The following is a 21,588-nucleotide window of genomic DNA, read 5'->3' as shown; positions in this document are numbered from 1 at the left end:
TGTGGTGTTTAGTGACCGTTAGTCAATGATTATTCGGAGATCGTGAGATGCGGTCTGGTGTGACATAGGTTTTAGAAAAACATTTTCTTTATCGTGCCAACGTTTCGATCTTTATTTAGAACATCTTCAGGGCTCGAAGTGTTTGTTTTCCGTGTAGATGTGTCATTCTTTTCTGTCGTGTTGAGAGTGCCTAAACACTGTCTACACGGAAAACAAACACTTTGAGCCTTGAGGATGATCTCAGTAAAGTTCGAAACGTTGGCACGATAAAGAAAATGTTTTTCTAAAACCTATGTCACACCAGACCGCACCTCACGATCTCCGAATTATCTATTATTTATATCGGTCAGTTTCAAAAACAAAATCTAAATTTTTGGTCATACAATGAGCATTTTTTGCCTCGGCCATTTGGCTTTTGCATTGATTAAGATGGGTTTGTTTATTTTATAATCACGTACATCGGCGAGATTTCTTTGTAAGGTAGATTCTCGTGATCAGAAAAAGCACGAAATATCCATATCTCGAATGTAATATAATCAAAATAATACATAAATAAAATAAATTTTTATTGATAATTAATTACGCATTGCTACGGTAAATTGTGGTTTTTGTTTAAACAGCCAATTTATGATTCACTTCCTACCCATCTGCAAAGGTGAAATATTTATTTCCTTTGTGTGACCATTCCTTTACAAGTTTACAAACTTCAAAAGACGCCTTAACAAAAGCTTGAGCGCATTAAATGAGAACATGTCTCATTATTAAAAAAGAATTATGCGTAGAATGCGAAATTCCATGATTAAACGTTCCTTTTTGTGTTTGACGTTGTTCTTTTTTTAAATAAGTGAAGTAAATTCTTTCATGCAAAAATGCTTAAAGTTCAACTAGCCTTTTGGTGTCGCGGACGAGGGGTTAGAACCACTTTACAATAATTTTCCTAATTCATTTTAAATAAAATTCCAAGGGGTAGGCGGGGTTCGAACACAAGACCTCTAGCGGGGCAAATACGACTCTGACGCCTCAGCAACTCTTCAGAAAATAATCTACGCTTATTCTTTTTACTGATGAGTTTCATTTACATGAACGAATAGTAAACTTTATCCTAAAGAAACCTCAAGATCATGATTACCAAAAACTTAGCAACCTACAATAACAACCTAAAAGCTGGTTATGTTTAATTTATTTTTATTATCTAAATTTCGCTTGATAATTTCGTCTCGTCAATTGCAATAGTTAATTTTAGATACATGAAATTCACCTCTGATTTGCGTTTTGGCATTGTTTTTTCAAGGTAGACACATTTGAAAAATGTAAATTGACTCGAAACAAATTAAAATTTCCCGTTTATTACAGACGTCGACCGACAGTCTACAAGGGAAGGATCACCCGAAAAATTAATTCAATCGGACCTTTTCGATGTAATGGATACGTTACGGAACGGACCACACCCACGCCATTACCGCCAGTTTAAATATTTACAGATTATGATCTTGGCCTAAAGGTGGAAGAGTTTACATAAGACTTTAACATACTTTACGCCGATCTCGTACGTATTGCTATTTTAAATTTTAAATTCGCCCCGATGCTTTACTTTTCCTATGCGGTCGATCCTATCAAGGTTCTTTTTTGATGCAGCACTATTATTTGATCAAGGTTTTTATCGATTTTTTTCTCTTTTCGATATAGCCCTGAGCTGTTTAAACACGAGCCATAAAACCGAATAGAAATAGCCGTGATGAAATTATCTATAGAAAAATATAATTATTCATATCGTGTAATAAAAAATAATTTCACCCTTGTTATTATTCTCAGCCAATAACGTTTTTTGATCAGCATGAACGTTATTTTTTATAATTATTTATCTTATTCTCGACCTTCTGACATCGCTAATTTAGTCTAATCACACGGGATTTATAAAATTATTCGCTCAGTTTACATAATCGTTTAAATTACAAGGCTATGTTTAATTATTTGATTTATTTAATTTTGAAAGTTATACCCTACAATGCATGAGCAATACATAATTTTACAATATGTAAAACAACTGCAGGAGTTGCATCTGAATTACACTTATTAAATATTTTTATTAAGATATAAAATAAAAATGAATTTTTTAGCCTTTTAAGTTAGTTGTTTGAGTCATTCACCGTGAAATTAGGCTTTTCATGCTTCTTCGATTCTTCTTTGATTCTTCTTTTACGCATTTGTTCGTTTATCCCATAAATTTCATTATCCGGCAGCATACAAAAATACATCGACTCAAATAAAATTTAAATTTAATGATATTTCAGAGGAAAAACGTTTTGGATCGCCTTGTATCGGTTTTTCATTGTTTCATACCAGTTCCATACCGCCAATCGGAAACGTAACGAGGTTGCACCCCTGGGGGGATTGATTAACCAAGTTGTTTGTTTTTGACGTAGGGATGGTAGAAACGAATCCCCGTGGGACTGTTATCAAGGTGAACCCGGGGGTAGGCCACCCTAGACTGTTTTCTTCGTACCCCGGCTAATTGAACTGCCCTTCGTCTTCCAACCCTCCACGCCTTCGTAAATCCTTCTTTCTTCTCGCTTTTTTTCTTATTATTAAAAAAGTTCGGACCGCTTTTTGACCAAGGTTAAGACAGGTGTAGGGAGTCTGCAAGAGTGTTACCATGGCGATGCTGGGATCGATCTCTCAGCGGCGGCCTTTAACCCCCGGCATATTAACCGTCCTGAAAACATGACGACAGTGTCAACATAACTCCGAACGGTTTACGCATACGAAGGATATCCATTGATGCCTCCTTCATCCCATGAATTACTCGATACGATCGGACAAGGGTCGCCAGTGGCTGATTAATAAAAGAAAAACCCTTTTGTTTGCATTTGCAATAGGGTTATGAATTTTTAACCACGGCGATCACCAAATTTTATTTTAAAAATATACAGGATTAATTTGAAGTGTTCAGTTTGATACAAGGAAAGTTAATTTTAATGAAAAAACTAAAGTTTTACGGTTCAAAACGGTTGAAAATGTTAAATCTAAGAAGAAAAATTATGATGTTCTAAATGGCCAATCTGATAATAAAACAATAAATATGGAAGTGCACTGCACAGCCTTTCTCTAAAAGTTCCAAATGCCCTCCTATATGTAAATGTTGCAAAAAAGTTATAGTAGTTCAAAATAGATTATGAGTAAATTTAACAAAAATCATTCTCCCATTTCAAATGTCCCATCTGTAAATGTTACTGGTTGTAGTGTTTCTAATGACTTTTCTGCAATGGATAGAAAAAAGATAATAATATTACTATAACTAAGGTAATGAAATTAATAAAATATAAAAAAAAGTTATCGAATTCCAAATAGATTGCCAATTAATTTAAAAATAAAAAGTGTTTCTGTTTCAAATATCGCATCTGTAAATGCTTATTAAAACATTATAGTGTTCCAACCTTCAATTGAAGAAAAAAGTGTTAGTGTTCCAAACAAATCCTTTGGAAAAATAACAATCTTCTAGTGTTCCAAATAGCCCATCTGTAAATGTAACAAAAATTGTTTTAGTGTTCCAAAAGCACATTTGTAAATGATAAAAGTTCTAGTTCCATACGCAATNTATATATATATATTTAGTGCTATGAATGGTCTAATTATGTTATTTTAAGGTTTTTGAAAAAAAAAGTTTCTCTTGTCTAAATGCCCCATTTCGCCATGCAACCACACGTAGTTGGAAGTTGCTCTTTTTTGGTAGGCCTTCTGGACTATTAATTTCTTAATATAGGTTATTGTAAAATTGTGTCAAATTTATGTCAAGGAACGTCACATAGAAAAAACAAAAACGGAGAGTGTACAGTGTGCTGTTTCCACATAGTATTTAGCATTTGGCCTTTCGTTTCGGAATAAATTGAATTTATTTTTCCAAGTGACTTGAACGGCGTGTAAAAAGTGTTTTATTTTTTAAATCAACATGCCTATTTAAGTGTGAAAAGCATGCAGAAAATGTTTATACGGCCGTGATTGATGGTTAAAAGAATTTTTCTTATTTGTGTTGAGCAATGGAGCAGCAATCTGCGAAAAGCTTGATAGTTGAAAAATTCGAGAGGTTGTAGGTTAAGATGAGGAGTTGGTGTCCGAGCGGATCGAAGTCGCGATAGCTCAAGTGGTAGAGCAGCGTCGTATTTAGCCGAAGGTCGTGGGTTCGAATCCCGCTCGTCACTAACTTTTTCTTTTCAACCAAAACCTTACAAAAAAAAATTAATTAATTACAAGTTACATAGAAAACAAGGTTGTACAAAATAAAAAAAAACGAAAAGACATCGAGTGGACAAGTTATCCAATGATAGAACTCCTAAATCAAAAGTCATCCCTTAACCATTCGCACTCTCTGAGAGCAGGTCCTCGGAGCCATTTTCTTTTCAGACGTCGAGGATGATTTCGGGAGGAATGTTGTACGTGAGGATTAGAGGGGATTGGAGGTTAGTGTGGAATTTTTTTCGTTGGATTTTGCTACTTTAATATTTTGGTCGTTATGGATGGTGAGATTGAAAACAAACTGCTCAAAAATGAATTTGGATATTTATAATTTATTCTTATTTCATTAATTTTATTAACTTAACAGATATTTTGTTAGTTGGATAAAGAAAATAGAAAATACAAACTAAAAACAAAAAAATGTTAATCCTCTATTTTAGTATGGTATGTTGGAAAAGGATACTAGGATGCTGGGTTTGCGCTCCCTAGGCACTGCAGCCTTCTGGCTTATTGTTCTTTCCTACTTCCTTAGTTCAATGCAATAGACTCAATCCTTCTCCGTACAAGTATCAGGTCATTGACTGTTGCTGCTGCAATTTGATTCCCTAAGTTTTCTCCGTACGTTAGGTTAAATCTCCATTGAGCTGTTGATTCCCATTCGAAGATATGAGTGGCTGTTTCCTCCTCCTCATTACATAATCTGCAAATGGGATCATCGCTGTATATACCCATGTTGTGTAGATGTTTTCTCAGATGCCAGTGACCGGTTAGTAGTCCTACAACTCCTCTGAGTTTGGTCCTCTTCAATTGCAGCAGTGTTTTTGCCAGTCTCGGTGAGGGTTGTTTCATTATAAGTTTACTATGTCTAGCACCACTAGAGTTTATCCACTTCTCCTTTTATTTTGCTTGGATCCATTCTCCGACGGAGGATTCTTCAACACAAACGATTTGAATAGTTTGTGCGAAGTTTGCATCACATCGTATACCCCATTGTGGCGACCAGCAGCAACAGCCCTCCATCAGTAACTCATGAGAATATGGTGCAGCGAGCGCCTAGAAGAGAACACCAATTGGAATGCCGTTATGTTTACTCACGAGTCGCATTTCTGTCTGTACAGTGATAGCAGGAGACGAAGAGTCTACCGAGATCAGGGAATGCCTTCATATTCTCTTTAGTGCAGTTTGGAGGAAACGGTCTGTTAGTCTGGGCTGGGATTTACACCGAAGACAAGCTGGACTCCATATTATTGGTGGTAGAGCAGCGGCGTATTTAGCCGAAGGTCGTGGAATCGAATTCCGCTCGTGACACTGACTTCTTTATCTCAACCAATACCTTACATAAAGATTAATTAGTTGAAAAAAGTTAATTGGTCAATCGGACCACGAACTCTAATTTATTTAACTCATTTTTTATGTTAAAAAGTACATCATAAACCATTTAACTTTCACCTTTTATTCTATTGTGATGTATAATGATTGCACAGTATTTCTTATCACAATTGTCCATCTTAGGTCTGCATTTGGATTGACTTCGCCATATTGAAGTTCATCGACTCGACCACCCAGCATAAATTTATACATGTGGGGGCTTAAAGGAAAAGTGCATTAGGAAAGGTAAATGCCAGAAAGAAACATTTGAATTGATTCAGACACTAATCTTAGTCTTGGATTTTGTTCAATTTTTAACATCGATAGCACTTATATGCTGCATAATTTTATTTAGTTTTATTTGCGTAGCTTCATTTTATTATTTTTCCCATATTTTTCGATTTTGGAAATTAGTGATGTCAGGATGCAATATTTGGATTTAAATAGCATTTTTGGAATTGACGGAGGTGACGAGTGACTTTAATTTAATACATTTTTTGGGTCAGAGAGGAAGGGAAATAAAATGTACCTTTCATTAAAGATTACATGAATTATTCAGATTTTTTTCTTTCTTTGTTTTATTCTTCCAGCTCAAAATGTATAAATATGTATGTCTATCTGAATTGTAAATTTGGCCAATAGAACGTCCCTGCCATCCGGAAGGGGTGTAAATAATAGGGCCAAATATTTCAAAGATACTGAGCTATTTGGAAAACCCATTGTTTGAAATTTTCGAAATTTGAATTGCTCATCACTGAGTACATTTTCCCCGGATGTAAACACCCTTGAAAGGGAGTTTTTTCCTGCTTTACTTTTTTTCTACCACCGGTAGCTTGTAAAAACGAAAAGGGAGTTTTGGGAGGAAAGGTCGTGTAAAATCCGAAGGAATTGTCGATCTCCTTTTCCCCCTTGAGATGTATAGTTTGCTAAGGATGGGATGGAAAGGACACCGATTTCACCAAATCCCAACAATGATCGAATATAACGACCATAATTCCGCATCCGCCGTTATAACGGCAATCTGTATTTCGTTGGTATTTTGCGCCATTTTTTTTTATATGTGAGAATGTGTAGACAAATATATAATTTAAAAAATCTGTTTTTCGAGAATAAATGAATTTTAGGTACAATCAAATCGGAAAAAATATCAACAATACGAAAATACCTAAATTTCAAAAATTCTCTTCAATTGTACTCAATCCATTTTGAAATATTTACTAAATCTGTCCTACATGTTTGAAAAAAATAGCCATTTCATTCCTTTATGCATCTAAAATGATAAAATACATGCTTTTAATAGGTATATTTGCAATACATATGGAAGGAACAAACACAAATTTGTTTTATGTGTATTTGTGTGATGAAATTTAATTTCTATTGAACGTCACAGAACGCAAATATGGGTAATATAAAATGCCTAAAATTTACATAACAAAACGAATACTATTACGATTCAGTATTAAACTTTTTGATTATTCAGAAATCGTGAGATGCGGTCTGGTGTGATGTAGGTAGAAAAACATTTTCTTTATCGTGCCACGTTTCGATCTTTATTGAGATCATCTTCAGGGCCTGGGATTTACAAACGTTTAAATTTAACAAAAACATTTAGGATGTGGAAAAAAGTGAATTTATACAGTGCAAATAAATATTTTTTCAATATTCAATCAAAGTATTTCTACTCACTCAAAGTGTTTGTTTTCTGCGTACTAATCACCACAAATTAAACTTTTTTAAATGCTCGTGCTGTACGTACAAGAAGTTACATCACATACCTCCATATAACGAATAGTAAGTCACCACGTAGAGCTAATATTTTGATTAAGAAAATATTCAAATTGAACCTATGTTTATTTTCGCAATTTAGGTATATTTTGATTAATTTTTTTATATTTCGAATTTTCTACAATCATCTACAAACGTAATAGCAATGTTTTTCCGTTCTCTCTCTTACATGAATATGATTAACTAACTCCTTCAGTTTATAATAAACTAACCTATCCTAAATATTCCTTATTTTCTTACTCACTTTCTTTCCTACACCCTCCTTGCGCTCTAGTATCTAACTCTCTCTCTCCCTCCCCCCTCTCGCTCTCACTCACTCACTCATTTACTCATTCACTCACTCATTCCCTAGCTTTTTCTCTATTCTTCTTTCTAAGCCTTTCTTACTTCCATTCTTTTATGCCTTTCTTTCTTTTCATATATTTCTTTCTTTCTGTGTCTGTCTTTTATTCCATGTCATTCATTGTTTCTTCTCTCTCTCTCTCTCTCTCTCTCTCTCTCTCTCTCTCTCTCTCTCTCTCTCTCTCTCTCTCTCTTTCATTTTTTTGTGTATAGTTTGGTCAAAGTTGCCTAAATATCTGCGACTAATAAATAAAACATTATTCAATTAATTAATCGATCCATTTTTTTCGCACACAAAAACCTTTTATTACTGCAACAAGCTAAGTGCTTATAAACGCTTATATACTTGTAAATTGTTCCACTAACGACAATATATACAATGTTAAGATGGTTTAAACATTCATGAGATACTTAAAGTACAAAATAATATTCTGCTTTGATGTGATTATCATAATAGTCCTTTCGCACTGGGAAAACAGCTTCTTGTTATTGCATTAACTAATTCCCACAGGATCGCGTCCAATAATGTTGTAATAGTGAAATATATTGTTTGTCTGAAATAGAGAAAGAATAAGATCATTAAATCAAAGAATGAAATGGCAAAGTTCGTACTGAATATGATAATTGCATCATTCAACCGAAACAGAATTTCAAATATCTCAGACGGTATCGTTGGTCTAAATTTCTCATGTGGTATGAGTTAGAGCTGTTTACTCTCTTACGGTTCCCAGCCTAATTAATCTTTTAAACGACGAACCGTAGAAAGCTATTAATTTGCACGGAATCAACTCCATGGGTTTTGCTTGAAGTTGTACCATTTGGTGGAAGAGAAAGCACGGGAGGCGGATCAAAGGGCGGCCGCAGCTCGGGGCGTTTCGAGTGCCTCACTTTTCGAGTATCGGGGGTGGCATCCTCGGCGAACAGCGGGGAGTTCAAGCCTCGGGGATGGTGTGTTGTTTCCTAGCAACTGTTGGCTCAAGAGTCATTCAGCTCTCGTACATGGCCACTTGGCTCATTTGACGAACAAAGCGATTTCTGGCTTGGGTTTTAAGACAATATACATCTGTGGCGGATAGAGCTTTTTTTCTAACGATGGGATGTTCGGATTAATTCAAGATATTACGTTATAATTACATATTTGGATTTCTAGTATGTTGGTCCAAGCTAAACTGTGTGGACCAAAACGCATTCCGGATCCAGTATTACTTTGATGACAGTAATAATACAAAATAGGTTATGATTAGTGGTATCATATTACTTACACACGTCGTAATTTTTTAATAAGCAGAGTGCCTGTATAAAATATGATGACATTGCATTATACATACGTATTACAAAAAGCAGAGGTAAATCAGAATGTATGAGAGTAAAAATTTAGGCCCTAATACGAAAAAATATAAAAGACCTGTGAGTTTAACGCTTCCAACGGTGTTCTGGGGGAAAAAATTAAAACGAATCGGGGATTTGTATTAGGGGAAAAGCCCGTCCATCATTGTCACGACCAGGCTTGAATATCCTAAAATTGTTATCGTCCGACTTTTACTTGTTTACTTCTGGTCCCGGGCGAAAGGTTTGAAACGGAAAGGAAGCCGTTTTTCAAATGGATTTTTTTGCCCCTTGCTTCAGCGACCGAAAGCGTGTTCTGATAAAATAATCGGCTGAAAAATTTTATGACTTCCGAAGGTGGGAAGCATAGCCAAGGAAAAAGGGCCGAGATTCACATTCGCCTCGTGATTTGTTCTAATGGGGGAACTAAAAAATGACAGAAGGGTTTTCGAATGGTCTTACAGCAGGATAAACGGTTGGCTATATTTATTGTATAGGGCACATGGTCTGACCATCAACGATGTAAATTTGGTTTCATTCAATCTTTCCGTGTCATAAATCTGTGTATATACTGTTTTTAAATTAATTTTCGAGCATAAATTCAATGAACTATGGCATCTTGATAAATAAATAACTTAAAGAATGAACGTAGGTGCTCCTCAAGTGAGATGGATAATCTCTCTTAGGACTAACTATAAGTAGAACATCTGAAGAATTCCTCGGACAGTGGAAAGAAAAATATTGAAAAGAGCTATGTAACTGGAAAATTAAAACAAAAACGACAACGCTGGGCACGAAGGTGGAAAATGCTACGCTAAAGAACTTAAAGAGGACTAACTTTATGCACCACGAGGCCTTCAGCCCCAAAGCTCAACTGCTGGTCATAGAATGATGAGCACTTGAAATGAAAATACTCAAATGATACTTTCATAAACTAGAGGGCTAAACTCAGAGGAGTGATAGGACTACTAACCGGTCACTGGCATCTGAGAAAACATCTACTTAACATGGGCATATACAACGAAGATCCCATCTGCAGATTATGTAATGAGGAGGGGAAACAGCCACCCATATCATCTGCGAATGCGAAGCAACAGCTCAGTGGAGATTCAACCTAACATACGAAAAAAAAAATTGTAGCAGAGACAGTAAATGACCTGATACTTCTATGGAGAAAGATAAAGTCTGTTGCACTGAACTAATGAACTAGGAAGGTAAATTAAGCCAGAAGGCTGCAGTGCCTGGGGAGTACATACCCTGCTTCCTAGTGTCCTTATCACCATACCATGCGATTCATAAACTTTAATTCATTATTAGACAGCTCTAGTCTAAATGCTCTCCTGCAATTGCCTAATTGCCCTTAAAAGACTAGGATCTACAAACAGCCTAATGCTAATACGGTTATCAGGTCATGAGGGAATAACAGCTCAGCTATACTTTCCAAAAAGGGAGCCTCCGAACAGCCTAGATTTATTTTGAGGTATATCTGCAGACACTGGAAGTTTGGGTAACTGAATAACACAACAAATACTGGAAGTAGAAACCAGGCATGAGGCAAGCAAAACGACTACTCCCAAAAACAACCGAATGAGAGAAAGAGGAAATTGTAATGAACAGAAATTAACAACTCCAACTGGGATATTTACAGGACATGCTCCAATATCATCTTAAAAAGTTAGACTATCATCAGATGACGCATGTTAAATATAGAAGAGACAGAGACAATCGAACATATCCGCTAGGAAAAGGCCACGGTACCAGGGAAAACTTATTGAGCATGTTGAACTTTATACCATACCCCTGAGAAGAACTCTCTACTTCATATAAGAAACGAAATATTCCAGCATCCATTAGCAAAGATGAAAGTTTATGTGTGAAGGGAGAAATCCCTACGGCTCCATATGGGACAAAAACGTAATATAATATCTGCTGGAACTCGTCAAGCATCTACCTTTATCCGCTCCTCTTGAAATTTTACTCACCTTAAAATCTAACAACTGCAATAGTACGAGGTACCAATGCAATTTTACGACACTTAAACATAGAAGACTTTAAACTACACCTCAAATCAGCCGCCATTATCTCAGAAAAGGAATACCCTAAATGATGCTGGATAAAGCTAAATATTATCATCCATCATTATGTTGTCAAAGCGAACTGCGAATTTCCAGTTCCTAGGTCGCCTAATCCTGGAACCTTCTAATTGTGAGGTAACCTCGTGGATACTGCGTGTTGATGGTCCTGTTATTTATTAGTTAGAATAATATGGCGCTGTAAGACAAAATGATCAAAAACAACTAAATTTAATGTTTTTCACTCCACAGATCCCAAGAGGAAATGTAAGCCCCCACACTTAGTATTTTTTCTATATCACTTCTCTCCACCCTTTGATTTAGAATAACAATCGCAGGAAAAGGATAATAAAAAGGATCTTGCCTTCATTTATATCTAATCGCTAATAACTAAAAAAGGACATCTTATTTCATTGCCTTTCTCCCTCAGACCAAAATGATAGAAAGGACCAACCCTTTGAAGGTTTGGCAATAGTCAACCACTGCAAGCAACATTCTATTAAAATAATTATTTTCTCATCTATCCATCAATAAGAACCACCCCGATGAATTTGAAGATTGTGAGGTGCATCGAAGGCAGAAATGAATAAAATTCAGGTTCTCGAAGAAAGTATTAGATACGCAGTACAAGGCACCACGGTTCATCGGAATAGTCAGCAGAAGACAAGAATCTGCAAGTGCTAACGGTTAAACAAAATTAATTCAGAAAAGTGAAGGTAGTTACTAAATATGACAGTACTGCTCATCGAGCATCCTGTCTATGGTTGTCGGAAAAATACTGGGGTGCTTTTGACCAAAATTATCTGCGCATACAGTCTATTCAAAGTCAAGGTTTTTTCGACTAGCTCTTGATATAATATTATTTTCGAGATTAGAAATGGAACTCGTGTTCTTGTCGGTCAGAGTTTGTTCCTTTCCTTATAGCACTCTTCACTCGATGTTCTTAAGCTCTCAAAAACCTTTAACATTTTATATAAATGAAAATACATAATTAACACATCTCTTTTGTCAAAATGGTACTGCTTATCAGCACAGGATAGTGTCTGAGAGATAAGTCTTCCCGCGATAAGAATTTTAATGTAACCCTTTGCTAATTCGATTGTTCAAAGGATTTGCCTTAGCAATTCTCCTGTTTGTAATTATGTACGTGTGACTTGAATATAGAAAAATTATTCACCATATCGACAAAACATTGCCCAACTTTAATTTGGGGGCTTAGGGTCGGCCTCGGGCTACAAAAAGTTCCCTTGGGTGCAAATTACGCTTTCCTGCATCTTACTGAGTCTCATTTCAATGATGCATTGCTTTATTGTAAAATAGCATTGACGCGAGCACGGTGATTTTTTTTTTCATTTATCAAAACCTGTTGTTTGTTGTTCATGGTTATATATTGATTTTGTGACTGGCCCTTGGAAATCCAATCAGAACTCGGTCCGTTTTCATTTCCACAGATTTGACGGGCATCTGTAAAACTCGAAACGACTCGCCACATGATCAAACTTCTTATAATTTTTCGAGCCACCGTGAGCTTTTATATAGCTTTTAACCAAATATCGATTCTTTCAAGCTCATGCGTCAAATCCAGAACAAATTCCTTTTTGCTGTTTTTCATAAAATACGTTTCAAACTCTGATATCCCATTCGATGTTATCGAACCTACGTTGTCTATTTTTTTAATTAACCTTCCCACGTTGGTAAAGGGAAACTAACACGTACGGCGTTAATAAGCTTTCGAAAGTTGATCTTTTGATTCCTTTGTCATTAACGATTCAGTGGCATTTATAAAAGATCTGCGCTCTTAAAGCAGATTAATTCGAAAATAGATAGTTACATAACAACTTTAGTCAAAATGCTTCGGATAGTTCATTCTCTCTATTAAATTATTAAGTAAGTCATCTCAAGAAAAGTAATTTTTGACTGGACTTGATATTTCTTGGATTTTTTGTCCATTTATCTAGACCCAAATCTACGTTTTATTAATTAATCTTTATAGAAGGTATTGGTTGAATTGAAAAAGTTAGTGTCACGAGCGGGATTCGAACCCACGACCTTCGGCTTTATACTTTACCATCCAACAACCAAGTAAATATTCCCTTTAAAAAAGTAATTATAACCAATGTTTTAGGAGTCCTACATATATAATTTATTACAAACCTCGGGCAGATTATTGCTTAATAAAATAATAAAAATAAAAATACTAGGGAAAAATTAGTTAAGAATCTTCTATTTGTTATTAAAATTGCACCTTCTTACGATAGGACCATTCCGCAATTATGAATTGACGAGGAGGTTTAATTGCTTTAATAAAATGCGTTTCAACATACATAGGTGTATATTCAACGGGGGGGGGGGTTAGAGCTGAGGCTTCATTTAATTAATGCAAGATTAATAAATGAATTAACGGTTAGGGATGATTAGGGATCTCCGGATGATAGTAAGTTCCTGTTATCAGGTTCCTGTCGCCCAGAAGGTACAATAAGCCAGAAGGCTTCAGTGCCTGGAGAATACAAGCCCCGCTTCCCGGCATCCCTTCCTGTCGCCCAGTAATTTTTAATACTTTGTTAAAGAAATGTTTTTATGGAGATATAGATCTTAGATCCGCCAGTTTTCGCTTTTTGTCGGTGGTCAGATGAGCTTTTGGTTTAACGCTTGAACGGATTGTATTGATTGTCTGCCTGGGCGGCGGGTCATGCATTGGAAACTGAAAATACTTCTTGAAATCTCGGATTCATTTCGTATTCAAAAACATAAAAAGTTTGTCCAATCCTTTGAATTAAAATCGTGATCTACTTCTCTCCTGCTCACGTTATTTGCGTTTTGACTCTACACACGCTAAATTATAGCAACATTGTTGGAACAGGTGGGCCATAAATTTCTGCAGGTCTGCCTAGAGGAGAAATAGTAAAAAATAATCAACAATTTCCGTTTTACGTAGTCAATTCACAACCTTTTGTGTTTAACATATGAAAAGGTGCCGCTTCTCTTCTGGTACGGATTGCGAATTCAATGATTTATGGTTTTCCTAACGATCAGTGGAATCACCACGACTTTAATGGTGGTTTCTGCGTTTGATGGGCTTGTTTTACATTCCAACTGTAACAGGCTGCTTCCCTACCTTCAATTTTGAAATAAAAAATTAAAGTCCTGTTATTCTGGAGAATTAACGTCCAACTGGCACTTGCGTGTCGCGGACGAGGGGTCAAACCACTTTACAATATTTCTTTCATGCTATTCTCAATTAAAAATGCATGGAATGTGTCGGGATTCGAACCTAGGAGAGCTAACGTGGCAACTGCAGGACGGCCTAACCACCGGCCACCACGGTCCCCTTATTTTTTTCAATGATTTAAAATCCTCGCGCCTAATTGGCAGATTACGAATTTGCCTTTTATACCAACAAACCCTTAAGGTAAAATACCTATATCACATCAAGAAGAACAAAGAAAGTACAAAAAAGTTATGGTGTTTTTTCTTCCGAGATACTTCATTTGTTAAAGACACCTAGGGGGCTGTCAAGTTTGTACAAAGTTCGAGAAAGCACTTTATAAAAAAGAAAAAAAGCAGAACGCCACGTTCCTAAAAATAAATAAGTAATTATCTATCTATCGTTTTGAATTTTATTGATAAAAAACTGTAAATAATCGATTATTTCTAATCCTAAGGGATATTTTGTAGAAAGGATTTTCCAGTATCTTTAATGATCAAATAAAGTGATTTTTCTTAACTGAGGAAGTATTACTGTCATACATAGTTTTCGATATTTCCAATGGATTTTTATTGATTATTAAACACTAGATTTCAATTTAACAACAATAACTAAATAATAAATATTTTCTAGTGTTACCTGCAACCTTTAAATAAAAAATAAAACGTCAAATCCCTTTCAGCAGAGATTCTTGATCTATTCCTGATGATTTGAATGTAGCCGAATTCTCTCACGCCTGATAGAACAAAGTCAGCGAGTTCGGGGAAACGTCGCAGTTACGTGTCGATGATGACAGAGATGTTGACTTTGAACTTTGCCCTTTGCAAGTATAAAGGAAGATCCACTGCTTTGATGAATCGTAATAAAGCAGTGCTGTTCCAGACATCTGCCATTTCGTTTGCGTTTGGCTGGCATGAGTATAATTCTCAGAAATGGTCGCTTCTTGCCTCAACCTGCTTATGTCCGTAAAGAATGCCTAAAGACGTTATTTATCATTTAATCAATGAATTATGACTTGATTGTAAAACATATAATATTTACATATAACCATAATAACAGTAGCATGAAAGCTTGAACAGCTACAATCCAGTGATGTTAGCCGTTAGTACATCGATACGATGAGCGAGTTGGACTCCGTCCTAGGAGACCGATGTCAAGTGATAAGGTTGTCGCGGGGCCAACGACGATTTAGTCTTCTGTTGGGATTATTAGGTAGGTGGATGATAGGTTATGACGAAAGGGTTCGGGCGATGGGGCTAGCTCGGTAACGAGAGGGACATTTAGGTCGGTATGGATGGTGTGATTGGATGCTTAATAAGGGGCGTTGACTATTGTTTTGAGGATTTTGGATTGAAGGGATTGGATTCAACATAAGCTGTAACATTTAGCAATCCCGTAAATTTCAAGTCCGTATGTCCAAATGGGGCCAGGAGGGGAATGTAAAGTTTTCGTTTGTTTGTTAGTGAGAGTTTTGATCGTCTGTCGAGCAGTCGTTTAAGCATGAAAAATCGTATGTTACAGTCTTTACGCTTAAGCGTGTGTGGGGGTTCCACATCAGTCGTCGTTCATCCTGGTAGAGTCCGAGGTATCGGACATGGTTCGCAATTAGGATGGGAACGTTGTTGAGGTATACTGCTGGGAGCGTTTTCTTGTTTTGGGTAAATATTATGTTTGTTGATTTGGTTCCGTTGATCTTGATTCTACTCTGACGGAGCCAGCATTCTAGGATGTGACGGTCAGAAAAGGTGGAAAACAAATTTAACCAGCTATCATACAAACATGGCCGGTCATTTGACCACCTTTTTTCCCGAAGGCAATTCATCAATGTCTTGCATAGATCGTAACCGGTGGTTTGGACGTAGAGGAAGAATTCTATTGCCTCCTCAATCGCCAATCGTCAAGGCTCGTTTATTCCCCTGGGAGGTATTGGAGAGAAACACATGAGAGAAATACAAATGTTGAAAGAAATTTCGCAATAGCTAGGATAACCTCAACATCCAAAATACATTTTTATTACAGTTTTATTGATGCTCTTTAGTTTTGGAAAAACGTTTCATATATTTGCTAAAATAAAGATAAGTTTTGACTTATTTTTACGTGATAATGATCGAACAATTTTTGATCGATTTGTCGAGAACGGATTACAATTCGGGTCATTAGGCTTTCTCTCATAGCTACCGTAAGTGTCTGATGATGCCATTATTCGCAGGCATCATCCGCCCCAAGCAAGATTCGCTGATAAATTGCTGGCTTAGGAAATGCATTCCACAACAGGACTTAGCCGAATAAAGCCCTCCCGGCTCGCGGCATCAAGAGCGATTGTAACGGAGCGACATTAAAGAGGGACGGGTGTATTGAGTCATTCCGAAAACGGACCGCAAAACAGCGTGAAATTGCCATTGAGTCATAGTGATCATGATCAGAGAGCGGTTTGAGGGCTTTGCTTAATGGAAAACATCCTGGGACGGATTATAAGTATATTTCATTATTTTTTCTCTCTCTCATCCTTTAGGAACGTTGTTTATTATTATCTGAGATCGTGCCAGCTCCTTGTAGATGTGCATAGAATAAATAGTGGGGTGGAAACTTGACTCCTGTAAAGAATTGAAAGGTGTATTAAAGCAAGAATTGTCCTTCAAACTACATTTGAATCATTGTTCTTAATAAATGTTTGAAAAATATAATTAATAGTCGGAGTGAGTTCAACTGTCGAGACCACACAAGTCAATTATACTTCTAGAATAACATCATATTTATTTTGGTGGTGTGGTCCGCTTGTCCGAATAAATTCTTTTCAATTAAGTAAGGTTTTGGTTGAGATAAAAAAGTCAGTGTCACAGGCGGGATTCGAACCCACGACCTTCGGCTAAATACGCCGCTACTCTCAGCAATTAGCCGAAGGTCATGGGTTCGAATCCGCTTGTGACGCTGATTTTTTTATCTCAACCAAAACCTTAATTAGCTGAAAATTATATTTATTTGCTCGTTTCAAATAAAACAAGAAAAAAGTCAATTCTACATAATAGAATTTTACATAGGAGGCTTATGTTTGTACTTTTAATACAATCATAAATTTGTATTCTGTCTGTCTTTCGTCTTTCTTTCTTCTAAATGAACGAAATTATGCGCTCACGCACATAATCAACACCCATCCATACTTACTCACTTTTAAATAGCTCCTAAAGTCAAATATAGTGATATCCCATAAATACTTAAAGATTTTCACACCTTTTTATATTTTTGAACAATTCAACCTTTATTCTTTGCAAATGTCTACTACGAAGGGAACAGAAGCTTAAAGTCATCGACTTAACTCTTAACTTTTATGGCTTGCTAAAAGACATGACAATTTGAACGGGAATAAACCGCGGCTATAAAAATGTTTTCTCTTGTTAAAAGTTAGACGGACACTTTTCCGTTATTGAATGGGCTGTCTTAAATTCGGATGTAGCTGGCTAATCTCTCTCTCCTCTCTCTCTCTCTCTCTCTCTCTCTCTCTCTCTCTCTCTNGAGAGAGAGAGAGAGAGAGAGAGAGAGAGAGTGAGAGAGAGATAGAGCGGAGAGAGAGAGAAAGAATTGGACATTTTATTAATAAAAACTCGCGAAAATAGGAGAGAGAGAGAGAGAATGGGGTGAGCAAAAGAGAGCGAGAGAGAGTGAGTGAGTGATGAGTGCGGAGGGGCAGAGGCGCGCACAGCAGTATAGGAAAAAGCGAGCCATTTTTTTGAGAGAAATGTTTAATCAGGAAATTACGTAATAATGACCGATTTTGTTTGTTGGTGTTAAATATAAATAATAAATAATATGGAGAGAAACTTTGATTTTACGTCAACTATTGCATAAATTATGTTATGCAAATCAGGAAATTTTGAATTGTCGGCTCGTTTGTACGTATTTACTTCCAGCAGGGTATTCGACTATTTTATTCTAATTGTGAAATCTGTGATGAAATCATGAAATTATGCATATGATCAGATAGTTAATCGATTATGCTCAAAGTTCAAATGATTTTAAGTATTGCATTTTTTCAGTAATGTAATGTGTTTGAGTATCATTAGTAGCAATAAAATGAAAAGGGATGAAATTTAGGCATTGTTTTAAAGCTAAGCACAATCAAGTCTCGGAATGCTGGCATTAATTTTATGCTTCTGGATCAAAGTTCAGTGAATTCAGTTCAAAATGCTCTCGTGAACCGGGCAGTTCATTTCATTCCGTTTAACGTAAATTCCCTACTACGTGTATATGACATTTTTAGTACCTTTAAAAAATAGAAATCGACCTTATTAATTATATGGAATGTTTTGAATTCAACCAAATACTTATGTGTGTTGGCTTATGTGTTGTTTTCTGTTTTTTCAGCTTGTAAATTTGTTTTGTTTTTGTTTACAGTGAGGTATGGAGACTGGCGAGGAGAGCCCGGTCCCGGGCTACCTTCTCCTCAGGGTCCACGTCCCAGAACTGAACGTTCACAAGTGCCTACAATTCCCTTCGCACCAGTTGGTCTGGGAGGTGAAACAGCAGTGCCTCGCCGCTTTGCCCAAGGTAAGGACAAACATGCTAAGTCCGTCCTCACGCCACAATCTAGTAGAACTTTGTACAAAAGCGCACTTAATCATTCTTTCAACAACTTCCTTTATGCGGTAAATGTTAATAATTTAATTATCCAATAAGGACCGCGCCCCGTCCGTCTAAATCCATACCGTTTCCGCGGCATAAATTGCCCTCCTAAATCTTCAAATTGTTCCGCAAAAACCCTGAGCCAACTTTACCCATTTCCTGTTCCCACTAACTTTTCTCGTTAATATATTTTTTTCTGGGTCCAAAATCCCTTATCATCTTTCAGCCTTCCTTTCGACTTGAGCTAACGAACGGCGTCGGTGGTTAAAAGCGGTAATTAATTCGACAGTCAGTAATAACGGAATTTGTATAGAAAATCGCATTATACAAGTCATATGTTTCAAATCAAATTTTGATATATTTTCAATAATTATAAATTCAGTAAGTCCTCAAGTTATCCTTGCCTACTCTCGTTTCGTGGTGATTAGTGACCGTTAGTCTATGATTATTCGGAAATCGTGAGATGCGGGCTGGTGTGACGTAGGTTTTAGAAAAACATTTTCTTTATCGTGCCACGTTTCGATTTTTATTGAGATCATCTTCAGGGCTCAAAGTGTTTGTTTTCTGCGTAATTGTGCCATTCTTGCGTGTCGTGTCGAGAGTGCCAGTGAGATTTTGCTATTTTGTGTTTATAATATTATATATACCGACATCCTTCCCCACCCCTTCAAAATCCCACGTATATAAACACAAATAGCAGCATAAACACTGTCTACATGGAAAAACAAACACTTTGAGCCCTGAAGATGATCTCAATAAAGATCGAAACGTTGGCACGATAAAGAAAATGTTTTTCTGAAACCTACGTCACACCAGACCGCATCTCACGATTTCCGAATAATTATTTTGTGAATCGTGTCCTTTTTTGCCGACCCTTCCCTTCATTTACCACCGACAGATTTTAAAACTTCCTGTATTTTTACACGCTATGTTAAGTGGGATTGGAAATACAGTTTTTTTATTTAGTTTCTTTATAAAGTACAGTTGTAGGTTTGTTGTACTCCTAGACTCTTGAATTAATGTTGGCTAAACTTTAATGATGTTTCTATACTGCATCTCCCGTAACAAAATTTCACAAGCAGTCGTTGTTTTAACAACCCCATTTTCAGTGAGCTTTGCTCTTGTTTCGTCAAACAATAAGTTTATAGTCCGTGAATTTGCAATTTCAAAGCAAATATGCTTGGTTTTGGTTTTATTGATTGTTGTTGTATTCCATCAGACCTAAACAAGAAATCTCACAAATGTTTATAGTTTTTTCTATGAAATTAACCTGTTTTAATTTCAAATTAGCCCTTTTTTATTGGAAATTAATTATCTTTAATTTCAAATTAACCCTATCTTAAAAAAAAATTCTCTAAATAAAAATCAATTTGACTCTTATAAGACCATATAAAAGTTAATTACAATTAAAATTAAAAATTATATATAATTAAATATAAAAATAAAGGATTTTTCTTATGAATTAGAGAATTGTTTAGAATACAAAATAAATTTTAAAGACCACATGAACAATAATTACGATTAAATTTAAAAGTTGTGCGCAGTTTAATATAAAAACAAATAATTCTTCTTCTATATAAGGTTAAACATTTCTTTCCACCGTGAAGTACCATTTTGTTAATTGGAACATTAATTGGAACCATTAATTAGTTCTTATAATAACTAATAATAAATTAGTTCTTGGTTGAAATAGTCGGGAGAAGAGTTCGAGAAAAAAATTCGATAAACAATATTCGCAGATATGTTTTTTGTAATAACTTGTAAACATTTGCTTCAAATTAAGAAACGTTTGCCCAGTTTAAATCAACGCTAAAATAAACGTTTTAAAGAGGAGATAAAATATTAGTATTTTGCCATTTGAAACAGTAAAGCCCCTGCTCGTATCCCACTATCCTGGAGACTTAGACCAGAACTTTTTTGGCTCATGAGAAACTAGAGAAAAAATAAATATTCGTGCCTCGGGGTTTTTCACAAAACAGACCCAATAAAATAATGTAGGGGAGCAGAAGTTAAAATCACCCTATATCCAGCCTTTGTTACGAAGTTTTTGAACCACTGTAGATAAACGGAATCCTTTATTTTTATATTTAATTATATATAATTTTTAGTTTTAATTGTAATTAATTTGTATATGGCCTTATAAAAGCCTAATTGTTTTATATTTAAATTAACTTATATTTCTTTACTTTTTGCTTTCATACCATCTCGTACTCTCTTTATGTTGTTCTTTCAGCAAGGGTTAATTTGATACCAAAAAACGTAAATTTCAAGTTAAAAACGATTAATTTGGAGGTAAAACGATTTATAAAACCCACTATATTTCGTGGTACGATTGACCAAATAACTTCTTTCAATTAATTACTCCTTATATAAGGTATTGGTTGAAATGAAAAAGTTAGTGCCACGAGCGGGATTCGAACCTACGATCTTCGGCTAAATACGCCGCTGTTTTATAAAACACTGTCTTAAGTAGACTTTGAAATTTGGTCTTTCATACAGTGTCCCGAAGAATTAAATTTTAGATTTCACTCGTTCATTCAAGAATTTCAATTAAAATCAAGTTTGTCTGGTTTTAATTGTATTTTTTGTGTGCTTTTTTTCCGTCAGGCGTTAACAAGAACACTCATTTTGTTTTTCTAAACA

The 21,588-nt window shown here is 35.8% G+C and overlaps 1 protein-coding gene across 5 annotated transcripts in view; it reads left to right on the top strand.

The window, feature by feature from the left end:
• Positions 1-21,588, top strand: part of LOC106661735 (SH3 and multiple ankyrin repeat domains protein 3) — a 289,318-nt gene that overhangs the window by 170,594 nt on the left and 97,136 nt on the right. For all 5 annotated transcript variants that reach the window (XM_014385304.2, XM_014385305.2, XM_014385303.2 and 2 more), the window contains exon 3: positions 18,718-18,870. In XM_014385304.2, the coding sequence (XP_014240790.1) occupies positions 18,724-18,870 (147 nt within the window). In that variant the 5' untranslated portion in view covers positions 18,718-18,723. The remainder of the gene's footprint in view (positions 1-18,717; positions 18,871-21,588) is intronic.

The sequence above is a fragment of the Cimex lectularius genome, unplaced genomic scaffold (assembly GCF_000648675.2).
Source record: "Cimex lectularius strain Harlan isolate CLEC.00 unplaced genomic scaffold, Clec_2.1 scaffold29, whole genome shotgun sequence".
NCBI classification, from domain to species: Eukaryota; Metazoa; Arthropoda; class Insecta; order Hemiptera; family Cimicidae; genus Cimex; species Cimex lectularius.
Note: the sequence above shows the minus strand (reverse complement) of the source record. Positions and strands in the feature narration are given on the sequence as shown.